Source organism: Lissotriton helveticus, chromosome 11 (genome assembly GCF_964261635.1).
Source record: "Lissotriton helveticus chromosome 11, aLisHel1.1, whole genome shotgun sequence".
Classification (NCBI taxonomy): domain Eukaryota; kingdom Metazoa; phylum Chordata; class Amphibia; order Caudata; family Salamandridae; genus Lissotriton; species Lissotriton helveticus.
In genome coordinates, this window is record NC_136072.1 from 1,069,214,976 (window position 1) to 1,069,236,674 (window position 21,699).

Consider the following 21,699-nt stretch of genomic DNA (forward strand, 5'->3'; position numbering starts at 1 on the left):
GGAGTGCCTGCAGTGGGCTATGTGCCTTCAATGGAAACAATTCTATTGCCACTTGGATAAGCTCCGGCTAAGCTCTCAGGTGGTATCAGACTTACAGTTGTGGAAGTGTGCAAATTACCTACTGGAAGAAGAGTTGTACTCTCAGACAGAGGTCGCAGTAGTGACCAATATTTCTCTTCAGGGTTGGGGAACTCTTAGGACATGATTTTCAATGTGATGTGGTATGTGTAATAGAGAATTAGTTACAACAGTATGTTGAAGTTGAATGAGCTGAGGATGGATTTAAAGGTTTTTCTTTCACAACTGCAGAGGGTGCAGGTGAATGTGTTGACCAACATCACAACTATGTTCACCCCGATTCACAAAGGTGAACTGAGACAAAAGTCTAACTTTACGACTTTCGGTATTCACCCAGGCTTTTACGAGTCGTAAAGTTGGACTTTTATCTCAGTTAAACTTAGGTTTTGGTCTTAAGTTTTACTTTTTGGTCTCAGTTAAACTTAAGACCAAAACCTAAGTATAAATGAGACCAAAGCCTAACTTCACTACTCGTAAATACCTTTCGTGAATACCAAAAGTCGTAAAGTTAGGCCTTCGTCTCAGTTTAGCTTTGTGAATCGGGTCCTATGTTTCTGAACTAGGAGAAGTGGGCTTTTGTTCTGTGTGAACACAAGGTCTGACGTTCTGGCATGGGCTAGAGGCAGCAGAATTGGTCTGTCAGCAGTTCAAGCACTTGGGAAGTAGAATAAAACCTCAGATTTCCTGCACAACTTGCATCTTCATTCTGAAGTGACTTGCATCATATTCCAAGAGTGAGGCTATCCAGACAGCTCTCTTTGTCACCAAGGACAACAGGCTTTGTCATCAGTGCTGCTCAAGGAAGTATTCATTTGGGGAGTTTGTGCTCCCTTATTCACTTTCTCCACTACCTTTGGTGCCGAAAGTGTCTTGCAAGATTTGTTATCACAAGGCACACATGATTATCATTGCTCCAGATTAAACTCACGACCTATGCATCTTCATCTCCGAAATTTAACTCACTTGTGACCTCTTCCTCTGAGAAAGGCCTTCTGACTTGGATAGTTTGTTCCAAGGAAATTCCAAGGTTCTGAACCATCTGGAACTTGAAAAGTTAGCCTTTTCCTCTTTTTGTCTGCCACAAATAGTACTGGACATTCTTTAGGCTGCTTGCAGCCTGTCATATAGAATAGTATATTCTAGCAGTGGTCTGTCTTTGCAGCTTGATGTTCAAGTGCTCGGACTTCAGGCTTGGTCTGCTTCTCATACTTTTAAGGAGTCTTATAAAAATAAGGAGATTCTTCAGGTGAAAACATCTATCTTACCAAAAGAGTTCCATGTTTCCCAAACCATTTCTATTCCAGCTTACTCCGCACCCACCATCAAAAGAGGAGGAGAGGCTTCACATATTGCACCCTTAGGAGGGCTTTGACTTTCTACGTTCATAGATCCAATTACTTTTAGACGAATGATAACCTATTTGTATACTCTCAGAGCCCAAGGTTGGCTTGTGCTGTTTGAAATTAGTTCCCCTCATAGGTTAATGGATGACAGTGAACCATTATTGTGTGTTGGTGGGGAAGCTTCCACCTGAGGCATTAAGGTCTCATTCCTCAGAGTGACTGTGACATTGGCTCTTCTGAAGATGTTCCTGTGCAACTAATTTGTAATGCTGTTATTTGACCCCCTCTTCGGTCTTTAATGAGGCGTTATAGCCTGGAGACGGAAAGGTAGGCTCAGTTTTGGTGTTGTAGGCCAGTATATTGCGAGCTGTCCTAATTTAAAATGGCATAGTATCTTCAGTCCCCATAATTTGGGGGTTTCTTTAGCAGTGCTCAAGTAACAGATTTACTGGTGTTTATATCCATTGTAAGAATAAGTAACTTATCTTTGGTAACTTGATTTCTGATGGGAATGATGCCTCCCACCTTAGAGGATCATTATTTCATTGTGCAATGAGATTTGCTCCATCTTTTTTATACCCTTAAGTTTGTGGGGAATTAGAAGGTGGACAGAAATAACATCACCAGCACATGCGGCAACTTTAAAGATGGTCGACACATCATTTCGGGCGGGCCACAAGACTTTGCTGTCGACATTAAGCTGGTTGAAGAGTGGCTGAGAAACTATTTCAGACAAAATGAAGTTGGGTGCCTTGGAAGGGATACAATGAGGAATCTGCCAGAATCAACATATTTGTCAGAATGAACGCTACCCAAAGTAAGTAATATGTTCGTTTGATTACTAGCTTTTAGGAATATATATGTCTCTTCTTCAGGTAGAAATGGTGCTGGAAGAGATGGAATAACTGGTGGTTTCATAGACTTCAGTTAGTGGCTGCCAAGGGTCACTCATAGATGCAACTCTCTGTGTTATATTCAGTACCCTTGGCACTGCCCTTGATATTCCTGGTCTGATGTTCCCACTCCTTGCACCTACAAAAAGCCCATAGCAGCAAACTGGAGGATACAGAGGAGCTCATAAAAGTTCGAAGGAGTCAATAGGTGCATGATACCAATTCCACTACATCTGAATTTTAATCAATCGTCATTTATTCTGGTCCTAATGGCTGATAACCAAATATGTGGACTAGATTAGTCGAAAAATCATATTTGTAATGTAGAGTGCCTTTTTCTTTAAGTTATACACTGTATTAAAATTGCTTAAACATTGTGTAACCAAAGAGGCCCAGTAAAGTTTCCCCGCAGGGCACAAAAAAGATAGACCTTTAAGTTCTAATATCAAAATCTAGATTCACTGAATCCGAAATAGTACAATTTTAGAATAAAATGATTATGTAAAGACAACACAATATTCAATAAACATTTAGGTTTCAGCTGGGAAAGAAGTAGCAACATAAGATAGCCATGAAAAATCCACCTACATACCCATACTTGTGTGAGTGTTTTCAAACACTTCACACTGCATTGTAAATATGTTTCAAAGGTGGGAATAATAAGGCAGCACCCTAAAATCACATGGGGGGGTCAAAGAAGGGTGTTCCTAAAAAGTAATTTCCTTTGGAGAAAAACAAAAAGCCTTAAATAGGCAAATGGGAGAGGAGTTGGCCTAACGGCTAGGGCGCGGGACCTCGGACCTGGAGGAACTGGGATCGAGTCTCGGTAACGACGCCAAACATCCTGTGATTCTGGGCATATCACTTAATCTCCCCGTGCCTAACAAAAAAAAAAAAAAAAAATGAATGTGTGTCCTCATGTAACGTAACTGGTGCTATGTAAAGCGCTCTGATACCCGATTCGGTTCGGGTCTAATTCGCGCTATATAAAACTCTGCAAAAAAAAAAATGGACATTCCTGACATATTTATTGAGGCAGATTGTCCTCCAAGTAGCCAGTGTGCCTGACTGATTAGGAGGATCATTGGAAATCTTCAACTTCTGCAGATTTCCAGAGGAACTCCTTGGTATCTATTAAAAGCATTGAAGTTAAATGAAGGGAATGACTTTGGGAATTCCCTTGATGCCTGTTAATCAATTCTTGCTGAACATGTGGCTAACCTTGGTAAACAATGTAATTGTTTTATGTATTAAAGTGATTGCACAATGTTTGCTTCTTTTTAAGGTCTTGTGAATAATACAGGCATTGATTGGTTTTTGCCATGGCCACCTCAAGCTTTGTATGCAGTTGCCAAGGCATTTCTGGGTAAGTTAAACATAATTTCAGTTGTGTTAATTATTTATGTAGCTGTTTGCTGTGGTTTGTAATCCATAAGACTTGGTTTGATGTCGTAAGTGTTATGATGGGGAATGCATACCATTGGTATTTTGAAGTTCAAGTTAACACAAGAAATAATTTCCTCTTTACTTGTAAATGTGGCAATTGTCCAGGAACACATATTTAACTGTTGTATCGTATGATTGATCTGAAAATCATTCTGCTTGGGTGAGGTACAAAGCTGTCCCCATGTATATACTTGTTGCACAAGTCTAGAGAGGCATATGGCAACTGTATATTTCTGATGGATTTATCTACCTGTGTATTCCTTACCTTTTGAATATCCCAGTGCGCCAGCATTCCACTGAAACTTTTCTTTTTAGCTCTTACACATTGAAGAGGACTTTATAATGCCACAGCTCCACACGTGACTCTGCGTGACGTCATTGGAGCCATAAGAAGCCCTCGTCGGTGTTCTGACATTGGTTCCCTATTTCCTGCACCTTCGACGCATAATGTTTTTTCATAGGCTCTCCGTAGTGTAGGTGTCTTGCAACATTATTTCCAGGAAATCACAACGTTGTTGCAGGAACAAATTGTCTCCTCCAAGGAAGTCTGTTTTCAAGCCCTGCAGGGAATGTGAGGGTCAGATGTCGATTACTGATCCTCATGAAGATTGTCTTTGGTGCCGTAGTTCGGACCAATACATCGATGCCTCTTCATCATGTCTGAAGATGAATCCGAAGGTGCTGAAGGAGAGGGAAGCGACACTCTTCATGACCAAGGCAAGGAAAGAGAAGAGTGGATGAGGTAAGTCTTGTCCTAGGCTGGAGTCACTGTCTCCTCATTCCTTGAAGTCATCAAAGAGGAAACATGAGAAGAAGCAGTATTATGGTTCCCTGCGTTGATCTTTAAGAGATGACTGTCCAAGGTGGGTGTCCCTGCATCCGAAGGCTCAGGAAGATAGAGGTGAGGTGTCTCCGGTCCCATCTCCAGTAGCTGGTTCGCTGTCCCCCTCGAAACCAAGACCTTCGACTCCGCCTGGGCACCCTGAACCAACCAGAGCCAGCGGTGGATCCAGTACCCCTCCATTACCCCTCCAGTACCACCACTGCCTATGCCTCCTTGACAGTCCATCTTTCCTGACTTCACTGATGCTGATACTGGCTTCACCGATGCCTAGGTTGAAGAACTGTGTGTGCGTGTGTGTGTGTGTGTGTGTGTGTGTGTGTGTGTGTGTATATATATATATATATTGCCGCTCTCCACTCCCAAACAGAAATTAATCCGAGGAATAAAGCACTCGCGGGGGCCGTTTGAAGCTATTTATTATGAAACAAACACAGCAACAAGCAAACAGACGCGTTTCGGTCGTAACCTTCGTCTATGTTACGACCGAAACGCGTCTGTTTGCTTGTTGCTGTGTTTGTTTCATAATAAATAGATTCAAACGGCCCCCGCGAGTGCTTTATTCCTCGGAATAATTTCTGTTTGGGAGTGGAGAGCGGCAATAGAATTGCGAGTGCACCCTCGCATAGTCAGCACCCGCCTGCGAGTGCCGCGCAAAGGTGTGTGGTGAGCGGCAATATATATATCAGATTGAGAAAGGCCTCTGTGTAGGCTGAAACGTTTCTTGTACCTGGGATTGGGGGCGACATGATCGAATAAAGTGATGCCGTTTCCTGAAGCCACCTGTGCCTGTGCCTTCTTCCTGTGGAGTTTTACTTTGTGGGAGCTGGATGTTCTGCATATATATATATATATATATATATATTCTTTACCACACCAAACTTTCAATCAAAGAAGGCACTGACTCCGTGAATCTCAATCCAAACGGTTTATTTCATATTCAGTTTCTGCTCAGACGCGTTTCGGCGGCTTGCTCCCGCCTTGTTCACTATATATATATCCTCGCTCAAAACTTTCTCCCATTCATGGAAAAAGACAAACGGCACTCACGGGGTCAGTTGCAGCAGCAGCAGTTTATTACACAGACGCGTTTCGGAAAATTTCCTTCGTCAGTGTGTGTTTACAAAAACACGCTGGCGGACGCCATATTTCAGAGGTACATTCAGGGAAATGAAAAGGGGAGCTGGCGCCAAAGGTGCAAGAATAGCACGCGCCATCTTTAGATGAGTTAATCTCATTTCATACAAACAAACCATGCCAACAATTACGGTACATTACCAAGTCAAGACATTAAATACATCTGACCGCGAAAAAAATATTTTCCAATGATCATATGTGTGGCCTGAAAGAAGTATAATAAGATCTCGCCGTGGTTCAGCATATGCAACCTACTAAGCCGGTTGCTGGCAGAATCCCCACATTTCCTAAGATAACGCCGCGTATCGGCTGTAATTATATGCCCTTCAGAAAGAAAAAAGCAAACAATACTGTGCATAGAAACTGCCACTTATTGTGTCTCTCAGTTTACCCACATCATCTTTTCAGTAGATCGTAAACTCAGTTAATCTAGATGTACTGTCAATTCTTCCCCATAATTCAATCCATTCGGGGATTTGGTCTGTAAGTCTATGATGTAACAAGACTCTAATCTTCTTAATTTCAAGACTCTATCTCCCCCTCTGGCATTGGATGGTACACAATCAATACTGAAATATTGTAACAGGTCCCTGTTACTCCTGTGTTTAATAGAAAAATGGCGCGCTACCGGATAGTTCAAATCCTTCTTAGTAATAGCGCGCATGTGTTCTAACACTCTCATTTTCACGCTGTGTATAGTACTCCCTATGTATCTAAGACCACAGGGGCATGTCAAACAATACACAGCATGAGTGGTTAGGCAGGCCATGAACTTGGTGATCTTCTTTTCAGATTGTAAGCCTTTAATACAATAAGAGAGAACCCTTCTACTAAAAGCACAAGCTTTGCATCTGCCACATGGGTAGAATCCTCTCATTTCGTTTAGAGTCCCTTGTCTAGGTACTGTGTTTTCTAAGTGGCTGTGTACAAGACTATCTTTCAGAGAATGGGCCTTCCTAAAAGTTATTAATGGGCCCGCGGGGATATCGGCTCCAATGATGTTATCGGTTTTTAAAATATGCCAATTTTTCTTCATGACATTTCTCAGTGTGTTTGCATCCTCTGAGTATGTCGTGATCATTCTGAATTGTTTAGTCTCGTTAATAGATCTGTTCTGTTTCAGCAAATCTTCTCTTGGTCTAGTTTTCACTCTAGCCAGATGATGCAAACACAGTGAGAAATATATGCACTTATTTTACTAGATCTAAGTGCCGCGTTCAACACTGTTTCCCATACTATCCTCCTAAACACCCTCCATTCCTATGGTATCACTGGCCTAGCACTCAAGTGGCTATCCAGCTTCCTATCGCACAGGACCGTCCAAGTTTTCTCCCCCACTGCCAATTCCAAAACTCATTTATCACAGTATGGAGTCCCCCAAGGCTCCATACTGAGCCCCATGCTCTTTAACATATACGTTAGCCCTCTGGCTACGATAGCTGAGCAAGCTGAGCTCACTATATACTCCTACGCGGATGACACTCAGCTCATCTTCTCACTCTCTTCTAACACAAATTCCAACACATCAATGCTCCGATCTGGACTAACAAACATTGCTGACTGGATGCATGCCAACAAATTAAAACTTAATGGTGGAAAAACCGAACTTCTCCTTTTCGGTAACAATAAAACCCTCTGGGGCCCCCATCATTGGCCGTCACAGATGGGCTCACCCCCGCTCCCATCCCATTCTGCCCGCAATCTTGGTGTCATTGTCGATGATCAACTGACAATGAAGCAACAAGTGGTCAAAGTAGCCTCCACTTGCTTTGCCATTCTTAAATGGCTTAGGAAAGTCCTCTGGATGCTCCCTCTGTCCACCCAAAAAACTGTAGTCCAAGCCCTGATAACATCCAGATTGGACTACGATAATGTTCTGTACTTGGGCGCAAGCAAGGAAGTGCTACTCAAGCTACAGGTTGTACAGAACTCGGCTGCGAGATTACTCTGCAAACTTCCCAATAAAACTGCTATCTCAGCCTCACTACGTGACCATCAGTCGTGCCAAATTTAAAGCCCTATGCTATATGCATAAAATCAACTCTGGTGTAGCACCCCATTACCTAAGGGCCTTAGTGCACCATTATCGCCCCCCGCCTTCTTAGATCCTCCAATCAACACAAATTTCAAGTCCCTAGGATCAAACGAGCAGGAATGGGTGGACGCTCCTTTTACTATCTAGCTCCCTCACTCTGGAACTCTCTCCCCAATCACTTACGCTCTGAACAACACTATCTCAAATTCCGTAAAGATTTAAAAACCTGGCTTTTCAATCAGTAGCCCCCCTTCCACTTTTGTTGCTTAGCCTTTCATCCTTCTGTGTTCTCTAGCGCCGGGAAACTTCTGGGTAGCTGTGCGCTGTACAAATGTAATAATAATAATAATAATAATATATTACGAAAGCCAAAGTCTCCCCAACCTCCAAACGGCGATGGAGAGACACACAAACTCCAGTTACCGTGATTCAGTTATTTTTTATTTTTATCTGCTTGCTGTGCTCCCACAACCTGCCATTATGCGTTTCGGCCAGCCAAGCTGGCCTTGATCACATGTAAACGTTATATATACTAGCTGTATCCAACCATGAGTTGCTGTGGCTCAGTCTGGTTAAATGGAAGAGAAAGAAAAGAGTAAGCGCACGTTTCTAATATGTTTAATTTCACAATGCTTGTGGGTACACAATATGTTTTTGTGACTATAGTCTCTATGCGTCCCTTGTAGTTGTTGCGCGGCAACCAAATCGATAGGGTCTGTTCGGCCTTTCGATTAAAAACACACGCGTTTTGGAAATGCGCGTATTCGAATCCACCGTTGTGTATATATAAACTCGCGCTTAATCGAATCCAACGTTGTGTCAAAATTTCAAAGCAATGTATATATATATATATATATATATATATATATGTATATGTATAAATGCACACACATGTGTATATATGTATTTATATATATGTATGCAATAAATGCACACACATGTGTATATGTGTATTTATATATATGTATGCATGTATATATGTATGTATCTATGTATGCGTGTGTATATATGTATGCATGTATGTATCTATGTGTGCATGTATATATGCTTGCATGTATATATGTATGCGAGTGTATATGCATGCATGTATATATATGTATGTATATATGAATGTATATCTTCGTTTATATATTTATGTATGTAGATATATATTTGTATATATATATTTATGTATGCATATATAAATATATATGTATGTGTATATATGTATGTGTATATCTATATAGTTATATATATATATATATATATATATATATATATATATATATATATATATATATATATGCTTTGATTTGAAGTCTGTAATATGCTTTTAGATTCCGCACTGTTGGTTTCATTCGTTTGCCTAGAAGGCACAAAATACATGGGTGGGAACTGACAGCGACAAGGGCTTTTCTGATAGATACATCTGCCGTGTGGATTCCTCACCTTGTTAATATCCCCTTGCGTCAGCAACATTCGGAAATTCTTTTCGTAGCCTCGCGCCGACGTGGACTTGGACGTCATAGAGACACGGCATCGCACGCGACTCCGCTGACGTCACCGACGCCTATAACAGGCCCACGCCGGCGAGATGACATCAGTTTCCTTTTTTCCACATCGTCGACGCTAACGGTTTCGGGATACTCTGTAGCTTCTTGTATCTCTGTTACTTTGTTTCTTCGATTCTCCATTCTCTGACCTCTTTGCTCTTTTATTATGTCGACAAAGAAGACGGGTTTTTTTTTTTTTTCGTTCGCCTAGAAGGCACAAAATACATGGGTGGGAACTGACAGCGACAAGGGCTTTTTATGGCTCTGAAGACGTGACGCAGAGTTGTGTGTGCTGCAGTGGCATTTTGACATCCTCGTGCTAAGAAGAGCAATGCAGGGTTTCATGCTCTGATCCCATACCTTTGAATTACCCAGCAGCAGGCTGGATCCAGAAACCTTTGCATGAGCAGTGCCCATGCACGCCATCCGATGGCTCCATTCGGTACTGCGCAGCATTGTCAGGATCGTTGGCGCTGGATATGAAGTCGCAGTCACCTATATAGGCGCCACCCAGGCATGTGGACATCAGTTCTTTTCTTTCTGCACCAGTTAAGCGCTGATCCGGAGAAGAGCTACACCTCTGTCTCTTTTTGACAGACCTTTTTCGACGTTTTCTCGAAGATTTTTTCTTGTGTGTTGAGGGAATGTCCTCTAGAAAGGTAGGGCTCAAGCCGTGAGGCGCCTGTCATCATAACATGTCGGTTACCGAGCCGCACCTTGTGTGCATATGGTTGTCTCTCAATATAGTGACAGGAAGGTGATGGCGCAAGTGACAAGTGAAGAACACAGCGCTAGGCGCGAGGTGAAAAAGTGATATGGAATATACCGCACACGTTTTTGGAATGATATATTTGATTCCACAAAAAGTGATATAGAATACACCGCACACGTTTGTGGAATGATATATTCGATTATTTAGCAACAGAATGTTTAATAACGATTGGGTTTAATGCTTGGCTGAGAGTGTTGGGTTGATTAAACTTTTATATATTGGAATGGCTGTTGCTAGATCACTTTTACTTCAAATATGGCGAACGGATCTAATTCCATCTAAAAATGAATGGGTTCGGAAAATGGCACAGGTTCAAAGAAGCGACACGCCTATGCTTCTCGAATTGGTGGACTTTAGAAGTTTGAGAAGATCTGGGAACTGTATTTTGACTGTGATTTCTGAAAGTTTGTATTTATCCTGGCATATTTCTCTAATCTGTCCTTACTTCTATGAATCTTAGAGTTTAGCACTTTAACATGTATAGTATAGTTCATGTTGTTTTACCAATCATATAGGACTAAGTTACACGCTCTTTTACTATTTTACATGTATTTTAGGTACTTTATATTTATCGTTTGTTTAATTGAGTATAAGTTTCAAGATATTATGCGTTTTTTTTAATCTTATGGTTAAAAATGTTTTTTTAGATCCCCCTGCTTATTGATCTCTGGATTTGTTGCTTTTTGATTAATTGGTGCTATTTATTACCCCTTTGGATGTCATTGATGGATTTTAATGGATGTATATTTGGATTGGTTTTCAATAAAAAAAAAGTAAACTGCAAAGAAATTACGAATTTGTAGTTTCAAATTATAGGTTTGCCATTTGTAAGATAGATATTATTTGTACGATTGTCCAAAGATAATTCAGTAGTTTAAAAATGTATCTTGCCTGTCCCCTCGTTAAATCTTGTGTCCGCGTTATTAAACAAAATTGTTATGTGCGGAAAAAAAAAGAGAATGACTCTGAGGCTGCTGAGCCTCACGGCATTCAGCATCCTGTTGGTAAATCATGCCAGATGGCATATGCGGGCTCTGCAGTGGGACCTGAAGTTCCAGTGGTTGCAGTATCAGGGGAATCACTCCGAAGTGGTCCAGATCTCATAGCGAACAGCAAAGGATCCGCAGTTGTGGCTAACAAACCGCAATTCGGTCAGAGGCAGTAGTGACAAATGCATAATTTCTCAGACGGGGCGGCGGGAGGTGGAGATCAGAGGACCCTGGTCTCCAGCAGAATTCGAACTCCACATCAACCTGTTGGAGCCCAAGGCGATCCGACGAGCATTGAAAGCATTTTTTCCCCCAGTCAAGGGGAAGTTAGTACAGGTGTTCACGGACAACACCACTGCCATGTGGTACTGCAACAAGCAGGATGGGGTGGGGTCATGGACCCTTTGTCAAGACAAGAGGCCCTGCATTTCTAATCATGGCTGGAACAGCAGGGCATAACCTTAATGGTTCAATACCTGGCAGGTTCTCTGATTCATCGATGCCTAGTAGATCACAAATGGCGTATCAACTACAAGGTGGCACTTGGTCACTTTCAGGAGTGGGGGGAGCCTTGGTTAGATATGTTCGCCCTTTCGAAGAGAATGCACAATGTCAGCAGTTGTGAGCTTTGGCGTTTCCAAGGCGGTTATCGCTCGGCGACACTTTTCAGCATGATTTGAGCTCAGTCCTCCTTTACACATTTACATCCATACCACTCCTGCACAGAGATCTCAAGCACATCAGGAACAACCAAACTCAAGTCTTTCATGTGGCTCTGGACCTGGCACGGAGAGTTTGGTATCCCGAGCTTCTGAAAATGAACATCGATCCTTCGATCAGGCTGCCCTTTCAGTAGGATCTTCTTTCGAAGCAGCGGGGGAGGGTCCTCCCCCCTTACCTGCAAACTCTCCACCTCCTTGCGTGGAGATTGTGCGGTGACAATTGATAGCTTTTTACCTTCCTTATGAAGTTTGTAAAAATATTCTGGCTGCCAGGCGTCCCTCCGCCAAAACGGTATACGCCTGCCGTTGGCAATAATTTGTAAAGTATTTTACCGAAAAATCTGTTGACCCTTTTTCTGCCTCTCTTTCTGATACTCTACTCTTTATTCTTACCCTTGCCTAGCGGAGCTCTGCTCTGAATATTCTCAAGGGTTATATTTCTGCTGTGTGCGCTCTCCTGCGGCTGCCTGACCAACCCTCTTTACTTAAGTCCCCTCTTGTAAATAGGTTTCTGAAAGGGAATGTACATATGTTTCCCCCTTCACCCTTCATCATGTCTCAGTGGGATCTGAATCTGGTTCTCACTTACCTCATGTGTTCTCTCTTTGAGCTGTTACATAATTGTTGACTCTGGCTGCATAACATCAAAACAGCCTTTCTAGTGGTGACAACATCTGCCGGAGGGTGAGTGAGCTGCAGGCTTTATCATCCAAGCTTCCCTATTTTATGGTATTCCCGGACAAGGTGAGTGCTGTGCATCTGAACCTCTTTCCTACTTAAGATGGTAACCTCATTCCATTTGGGACAATTTGTCACCCTGCCCACCTTTTGTGCTTCTCCACATCCCTCTATAGTGGAGGAATTACTCCACTGTCTGAACCCAAAAAGAGCATTCTTGTTCTACCTTGACCCCACAAAAGAGTTCTGGGTGGATGACCAACTCTTTGTGGGCTATGTAGGGGCTAAAAAAGGTCATGCAATTCAGAAATTAACCATTTCCTGCTGGGTTGGTAAAATCTGCTATGCCCTGGGCTAAAAACAGCCTTCTGAGGGCTTACGGGCACATTCCACCAAGGGAAAAAATGCAACCATGGTGTTGGCTCATGTCTTCCAGTCCTGGATATCTGCCCGGCAGCAACACGGGTGTCCCTGCACATGTTCGCCAAGCACTACTGCCTGGACAGTCAGGTTCGCAGGAACAGGCATTTCGCCTGTTTGTCCTGCATGACTTCTTAGTTTAGTCAATTTGTCCTCAGCCCACCGCCTGGATGCTATGGCTTGGGTATCTATTCAAAGGTAAGGAGTCTGCAGCTAGAAGTCTCTATCAGATGAACAAGTTACTTACCTTTGGTAACACATAATCTGGTAGAGACAATGTCTAACTGCAGATTCCTTACATTCCCACCTGTGCTGCCCCTATTTGCAGACACATTTATAGGACTAGAGTTGCTCCCTTTTAGGGGCCCTATTTGGACACACACCAGTCAGTTCACTTCATGGCTCTGCCCTTCTGGCCTGGAAAGCGTGAAATGTAACTGACTTTGGCACGCCTAGGTGGAGCTTGTAGGTGACCGCAGCGCCGACAACACCACACGGAACCGAACTGAGCCATCAAACAGCTCCCGTGGTACTGCTCACGCAAAGGTTTCCGGATCCAGTCTGATGCCTGGAAAATTCAAAAGTAAGAAATTTGCAGCTAGATATTGTCTCTACCAGATAGTACATTACCGAAGGTAAGCAACTTGTTCATTAGTGTATGGCTATCCTTTGAGCACTTTTTCCTACCAATCGCTTTTAAATTATATGCATCAGGTTTAAGTCACTACCTCCTGCAAGGCTACTGCCTTTCTTTAGATGCACCATCCAATCAACTTCAAGTCTTAAAAGTCCCCTATGTTTAATTTTCTGATACGTGTCTTTCATAAAACCCAATCAGATCTGATGATTACAAAGCATTCATAGTCAAAATAATCTTTATTCAACCAATTCAGAAGAGCCATAATAGTACAGGATTAAACTGTTAAAATAAAATTAAAAACAACTAAAGTCTACACCCTACTAAAATAATTATCACGCTTTACTGCCTTCAAAAAAGTTACAAAGCATATTTTTCCTTATCGTAATACCAGCAGCAATATAGCTCAAAGCAGCAGTGCAATTTTCAAATGAAGACATACATTGTAAATATACGAATCCCTGTTTGTACGAAGCAAAGTGCTTGTGCCTTAATATAGGCTGTAGGAAGCTCCTTCTAAAAGTATTATAAAGGGAACAGAAGAATACAAGTGTACAGTCGATTGGGCAGATGTACCATCTCAAGTGCAACATGGAAGAGAATTAAACCACATGCCAACTAAAGGAAAAGCTGCAAAAACATTCATCGTATTCAGCCTTAACCTAGTCAGGTATAATCTGTGCTCTGGGCTAACAATCCAGGATAAAAGAGGTTCCAAAGCTATTGTTGTAACAATTTCCAAATACTTAATAAATGAACTCGTGCAAAGTATTCTTCTCATTCTCGTGTCCTCGCTATGTGATTCGAAACTCTGTTTAATTATTTCCTTAGACTTGGGAGTAATGCTTTCTGGTGTATCAAATGGATGACTACGTCCTAAGGTATAAAAGGTGTGTTTGACATAAATCAACCATTGGATGGGAAACATGTTATCTAGACTGAGGCAGTCCATTAGCACCTGTCTGGAAAATTCTGCCTTGGGATTGTGCCATAGCTTTAACTACAAAAATATCAGATCATTTTTAATTTGGTCCTCCACAAATCCTGCGCCGAGTTCTAAATGGGAAATAAGACTTGAAGTAGATTTTGGGATAGCTAAGAGCCTACATAAAACACTATTTCCGCTACCTGTACTTTCCAGGAGCAATGTAGCCCCAGACTCTAGCTCCATATACACCCACTGGTAGACATTTGTTTTTATACAGTTGGACCATCTCCTTGTCGGGCTTGTGGCGCAATCGTTTAGCAAATCTAAAGACTGAGTTACATGTCGCCCTGATTTTTTTCACTCTCTGAGTTATTAATCTATCCCAAGTACCATTTGCCTCTAACAAAATCTCAAGATAATTAAAAACGAGCACGTTTTTTATTCGGGACCCCCCCTATAGAAAAACTTTTAGATTTAGTCGTTTTCGGCCCACATATCATAACAAACTATTTTTGTTGGTTCACTGTAATATTCAAGATAGTCATAAAATCATGAAATCCGTTTAGTAGGTTTTGAAGGCCATTTGCTCTTAAAGCTAAAAAAAACACATGATCGGCGTAAAGCAATGCTGGAACCAGTTGTGAGGCAATTCTGGGGATATCCTTACTGTACACACTTAAAGCTTCACCCAAAGAATTGATATGAAATAGAATTAAGAAAGGGGCTAAGATCACCCAAAGAATTAATATAACATTGAAATAAGAAAGGGACTGAGATACAACCTTGCCTGACTCCTCTTGCAATTTTAATAGGTGCAGTACAATCCCAATTCTTTGCAAAACTAACTTTTTTTCTAGAGTCCCAGTGTGGAGAACTGCGGTCGGAAGCTTCGGCTTCTTGTGACGGGGATTAGAAAACATCTTTTTTTTTTTTTAAACGCACTTCATATTTTAAAGTTATTAAGAGCCATGGTGGTGAACAGGACATATAAATTATATCGATAATTATTAGTAGAAAGTGTGGCTCCCCCTCCACATTACACATGAAGAGTAAGCCTTCCTTAAAGAGTTGGAATAAGTTGGCCTCGACCCCGATCTGCTTTTTGTGCAATATTTGCAGCAAATAACTGCTTTGCACTCCGATAAGAAGAGTTTGAACACAGTCTCCCCCGAACATTCAGGGTGAAGTAACTATTCAGAACGTTGCTGAGATGGGGTTAAACCCAATAGGACTATGAATATCTTCATGAGATATTCGCTGCAGTGCGACGGATATAACGTTTACTAAAAATACTCGAATTCCAGGTCTAGAGATCCTATATTGAATTGTTTCTGGTTGGTCCTGATGAAGGTGGTCCCTACTGCTGCTTTTCCACCGAAACGCGTCGACCATTTCTCTCCATATTTAGATCTAATGCCTTCGGTTATATACTAGACAACAGATACAATGCGATAGGATGTTTAGTGTTTGTTTTTGATGGCATGTATATTTAGAATGTATGCATGAGTATGTGTGTGTGGCTCTCTACCTGGTTTAGCAGAATTGAATTTGTTTTTAGAATATATGAATTTGTGTAACTTATGATACATATTGATGGCTCTAGTGTGTTGATAGAATATCTCCTGGAGGTTCTTTGAATAATGTACATTTAATAACTTTTGTATTAAGAGAAAAAAGACATAAAGAAATGAAAAAAGTTTTCTACAGCAAAATGAAATAAATGAGTAAAATCCAAAAAAAAGTGCAGATATGTTTTGTGTATGCCCTATGGTTAAGAGGTATTTCCTGTGATAAAAGTATTTATAGGTCAAGAGGGAGCTTCTCGGTTGTTTTGGTATTTCTCTTCCCCTCTACTCCCTGACCTTAAATTATTTTGAGAGGGGGTCCCTATTCTACTCTATTTAGGGGCTGAGATACAACCTTGCCTGACTCCTCTTGCAATTTTAATAGGTGCAGTACAATCCCAATTCTTCGCAAAACTAACTTTTTTTCTAGAGTCCCAGTGTAAGCGTTTTTTTTACGAAATCTAAAAGGGGTGTCTCTATACCCACTTTTGCCATACATTTCCACAGCAAATCCCTATCAACCAGGTCAACAGCACAGGAGAGGTCCACGAAAGCCATATGTAAGGCACCTTTCCTGGCTTTGACATATTTACATGTGATAAGAGTAAGATTTAAAATTTGTTTCACAGTTTCTAGGCCGGGTCGAAAACCGCATTGTGTTAGTGAAAACTAATTGTTTGCCTCTGCCCAGTCTTCCAATTTGCTCAATATTACACAGCCCAAGATCTTAACTGTGGAGTCAAGCATTGAGATCAATGGTAACATGATGGTAAATTTCAATCTCCCTTTTTATAGATGGACACTATGATGGCTTCTCTCCAGGTATCAATCACCTCTCTCTTCACTGCTGCCCTCAATACATTAGTAAAAACGTTTTGCCCAGAAATCCACATTTTGTTTCAATAGATCATTGGGTACCCTGCCCAGACCTGAGGCTTTTCCACAGGCGGCACTTTCACATGCTTTGGTGACAGACTTAAGGTCTATAAAATGTATTACCCAGTTATCTTGAGGAGCAGGGAAGACACCCCTATTAGCCATTTGCCCCCCTCCCTTCACATTATCCTAATTAAAAATAAGGGGAAAATGTTAAATCCATTCTTGTTCGGTGATGCAGTACTCAATGCTGCCATGTGAGCTTTCCGAAAAGAAGGGGCGATTTACTATGTCCCAAAAACATCTTTTATCTTTCTGTAAAGCAAGTTCATTTATATCCTCTTATGCCCTCCTTCAAATCTCCTATTTCCTATTCTGAATGGCCTGCTTTTAGGTGTTTCTTGCTTCCCTGACATTAGCTTTATCACTGGTGTTTTATTAGTGGCCAACTTCAGGGTTTTTAGGGCTGTGGTGCATTCAGGACTAAACCATGCCTGACAGGCTTTCTCTTTTGATGGTTTGTTTAGTAATAGGCTCCTAAAAACGACTCTACAAATCCCCACAAAACTATTAAGGATTTTAAAGCGCTTTGCCTTTAAAGTGAGGCAGCGAAAACTATTGCAGGAGGCCTTCTTAACCAATTCAGTGAAAAAGTTTGAAGAGTCCATAGTGGCCCAATTTAAATGTACCTCCTTCTTTACTGAATATCTAACAGTAGACACAGTCCGGCAAGAAGCTCCTTGAGAAATGGGAATAGAAAAACTCAATGTGATGGGGCTGTGATCACTGTGATCACAACCCCATCACATTGAGTAACTCATCAGGTTCTGTACAACATCCCTTGATAAGAGAATAACATCTATTATACTACCCTTGCCTCTTCCTATAAAAGTGGGTATGCTTATTTCATTATTTCCCTGCAAATGTGAGGAAATGTGTTAATACCTGCTGGTTTAAAGCTTGCTCCAGTATTGGAGCTTTCATAGATTCACATGCCTGAATCATTCCCCGTTGTCGAGACGGGAGTCTCCGGTACATAAAAAAGCAATGCTGGGGACCAAGACGGAGGTTATGGTATTTGGTGAGCTGACCCCGTCTTGGTCCCCAGTCTGGTGGCCTTCGGAGCTGGGAGCCCCACCCCTACCTGTAGCAAAAGTCAGAAATCTGGGAGTTCTATTTGACAATAGGCTTGCTTTTGTCAGTCACGCTAATGCAGTGGTCTCAGCGTCCTTTTAAACCCTAAGAATGGTAAAGAAACTACTCCCTTTTCTACCCCCAAACACTGGCAAAACCTTAATGTCCACTTTGGTATTATCTAAGGTGGACTATTGCAACGGTCTATTGTTGAACGCGCAGGAGCAAGTTTTGAACAAATTACAGCTTGTTCAAAACGCTGCTGCAAGGATTCTAACCGGCACACCTAAATATTCATTCATCTCTCCTATCATTCGTCAACTACATTGGTTGCCGGTTAGAAGCCGCACAAAGTTTAAAGCCTTGTGCATTATATATAAGGCATTGAACAATACTGGACCAGACTTTTTTTTTAAATCCATCAATGTCTACAAACCTAATTGATCTTTACGCTCATCGGCATCCCAATTGCTCCAAATTCCACGTACAAAGAAAGCAACATGGGGAGACAAACGCTTTGTGGTTGCTGCTTCGAAATTATGGAACTTGCTTCCTCCCCATATCAAAATAAGTTCATCTCTACTAATATTTCGAAAACACCTTAAAACTTGGCTTTTTAATCAGTAAAGTTTAAACAGGAATCCCTTGCAATCTGCGAACTCCCGCGCCGAGACACCGGAAGGTATTTGTGCGCTATAGAAATTTTATAAATAAATAAAAAATAAAAATAGTAATATAGCAAACTGAAAAGAGGCCTAGGCCCATTTCCCTTTTGCAACCCATAACCCTTGTTATGTAAAAGAGACCAATCCTTTCCCTGAACCAATCAGAGCTCCTCACCCTCTAGAACCCTCCTGAGAGAACCTTTTGCTCCTCAGATTTTCTACCGCACGTTGTGCTATGGAGTCTCCTTTGAGCTCTGCTCAAACTCTTCAGTTATATTCAAGTTGGATTTGACCTGAGTCTTTTTCCTTCTCCAGATTTAATTTTTTGGAATACTTCAGATTATTTCTCCTTCTTTTACCATGGCTGACAAGGAGGAAAAAGGATTATTTAGAGCTTGTGCCACCTGCTTTAAGAAAAGGCTCTATTCAGACGATCCTCATAAAGACTGCATCTACTGCCTTTATCCAGACCATCAGGCAAAGGATTGCAAGGTATGTCGTACCTTTTCCAATAAAACTTTGGGGGACCGTGAAGGAAGACTTCTACTCTGGCTTTAAAAGGTCAAAGCTAGGAAGGAGATCATATCCAGTGACAGTGAGGAGGAGTCCTCTTCTTCCAGAAGATCTCGGAAAAGGAGCAGATCTCCTCAGGCTCATACCTCAGGGGAAAGACCCAGGGTCTTCAGGGCGCAGTCCCTCAAAATCTCTTTCAGGTAAAGAAAAGGAGAAGAAGGGTCATGCTTCGGGGGTTAAACATAACAAGAAAACTACTTCAGAGCCGTCATAATCTCCCCCTAAGGTCAAGATTACTATCAAGAAACCATCCTCCAAACCTTCTGAAGAGAAAGTGGAGAAATCTGCATCATCGACGGGAGCGTAGACGAGGAAAACAACGTCGTTGATGAAAAAACCTGAGGTAAAAGCTGTTTCAAGAGTTTTATCGCCGTTGACAGTACCACCGTCGACGACAGTGTCGACACCGAGATCTGCGACGACGGCGTCGGCGACGATGGCGTCTACGACTACAACCACGTCGTCAACGGGATCGTCGGCGACTTCAGTGACGACGGGATCGTCGACGGCAACGACGGTAACGGCAACATCGACGGTAGCGTCGACGACGATGATATCGTCGACGGTTTCGACAGCAATCTCGTCGACGAGGGAAAAAACCCAGAAAAGAGGTTTTTGGCCTGGAAAAGGACAATTACACCAGAACTTACCTCTCCAAGTAAGGTGTCGCCTCTGGTACCATCTCACCTTCTGGAGGAAGAAGATTTGGAAGGGGATGAAGAGGATGGCGGTCATTTTGGTTATGCTAGTAGCCCATCTCAGTTGCAGGTGAAGTACCAAGAGGAGGATTCAGATGAATATGAATGTCAGGAGCTTCCCCAGCAACAATACCTCCAGGAACATCAGGAAGAGATGACGAGTGTGCCACCTTCTTTGTTAAAAGATCTACAGTTCATGTTAGTGGATTATAGGAGGAGATATCCTGTACCTGAAGCCTCAGGGAATTCCCGAGGCTATGCCTCAACCACGCTCTGTACCAAGTACACCAGTGCGTATGCGGGAGATCTTACCAGAACCCCTTCCAAGATCTCGATCACTGAGATCTGGTCAAGATCCTGGTACCACAGATGATGACCAGGAAGAAGGAGAGATCACGGACCCTAGCAGAGAGTGGGACGATTATCTCATTCCGTCACCTTTCTTCTCCTTCTCCGAAGCTTGTGGATTCTCCACCGGAGGACATCAGTGGTTTTCATAACTTAATGGAGAGAGCTACTAAGAGATTTGCACTTACCATGGCAGAGGATAAGGTGGAATGTTTCTTGTATGACTTCAAGGAACCCTATCGTAGGACAGTTCGATCCTTACCGATTGTAAGTCATCTTTGGGAGGAAGGCCTGAAGGTCATGGAAGCGCCAGCTACAGTGACTCCGGTGCTCGCTAGATTGGACAAAAAATATAGGGCGCCTTCAGATGCTCCAGCTTGTCTGTTGGGTCATCCTAAGCCGGACTCAGTTATTACCCAAGCAGCTCAGCAAAAATCAAGAAATCCGTCAGCTCCTATTACGGCACCTCAGGATAGAGAGGGTAGAAGGCTGGACAATGCGGGGAAGAGATTTTCCTCTATGTCAGCCCTGTTAGTGAGAGCTGCGAATGCCCTGGCCATTCTAGGGAGGTACGATAGTTAAATGTGGTGCAACCTTTTGCCTTACATAGACCATATACCAGAGACGGAGAGACAAGAAGCCAGAAAAATTCTGCAAGAGGGGGAGAGGACTTCAGCCGAAGTCATAGATTGCGCTATGGACATAGCGACCACAGCATTCAAATCTCTGGGAGGAGCTGCGGTACTATGCAGACAAGGATGGTTGAGGGCAACGGCATTTAGACCAGAGGTCCAGGATAAAACCTTGGACCTTCCTTTCAACGGCGAAGATCTATTTTTCAAGCATATAGATGATGCACTGCAGAGTATCAAAAAAGATACGGATACGGCTAAGTTATTGGGAACTCTACAATACAGGAAAGTTCCTTTTCGAGGCTCTAAAGGTAGAGGTCAATCATCCTACAGGGGAGGATACTAACAGGGTCGATATTCCTCTTACTCCACCTCATCCCAGCCCTACCGTCAGCAGTATACACAGCGCCAGTCAGGACGTTACACAAAATCTACTATAATAATAACAAGTTTATAAAGTGCCTGGTTACACAAAAAACAGTGTGTCCCCGCGCTGTGTAGGGCAGAAGGACCTAGCCAGCTCCAGAGCATTAGGTAACGCCCGGGGCACCGGGGTACTGCACTCTATTTTGGGAATAGGTATGTTTTCAATTTATTTCTGAAGCTCATCTCCGATAGTTCCATTCGGAGTTCAATTGGTAGCGAATTCCATTGTTTACTGGCCAGGTACTTAAATGATCGGCCACCCATACGAGCTAGGTGGATCCGAGGAACCTGGAAAAGCATGCTGCCAAGGGATCTCAAATGTCGCTTTGGC

At 42.3% G+C, this 21,699-nt stretch overlaps 1 protein-coding gene across 2 annotated transcripts in view; it reads left to right on the forward strand.

The window, feature by feature from the left end:
• Positions 1 to 21,699, forward strand: part of DNAH10 (dynein axonemal heavy chain 10) — a 2,445,728-nt gene that overhangs the window by 1,788,049 nt on the left and 635,980 nt on the right. For both annotated transcript variants that reach the window (XM_078667623.1, XM_078667624.1), the window contains one exon: positions 3,600 to 3,680. In XM_078667623.1, coding sequence (XP_078523749.1) covers positions 3,600 to 3,680 — 81 coding nt within the window. The remainder of the gene's footprint in view (positions 1 to 3,599; positions 3,681 to 21,699) is intronic.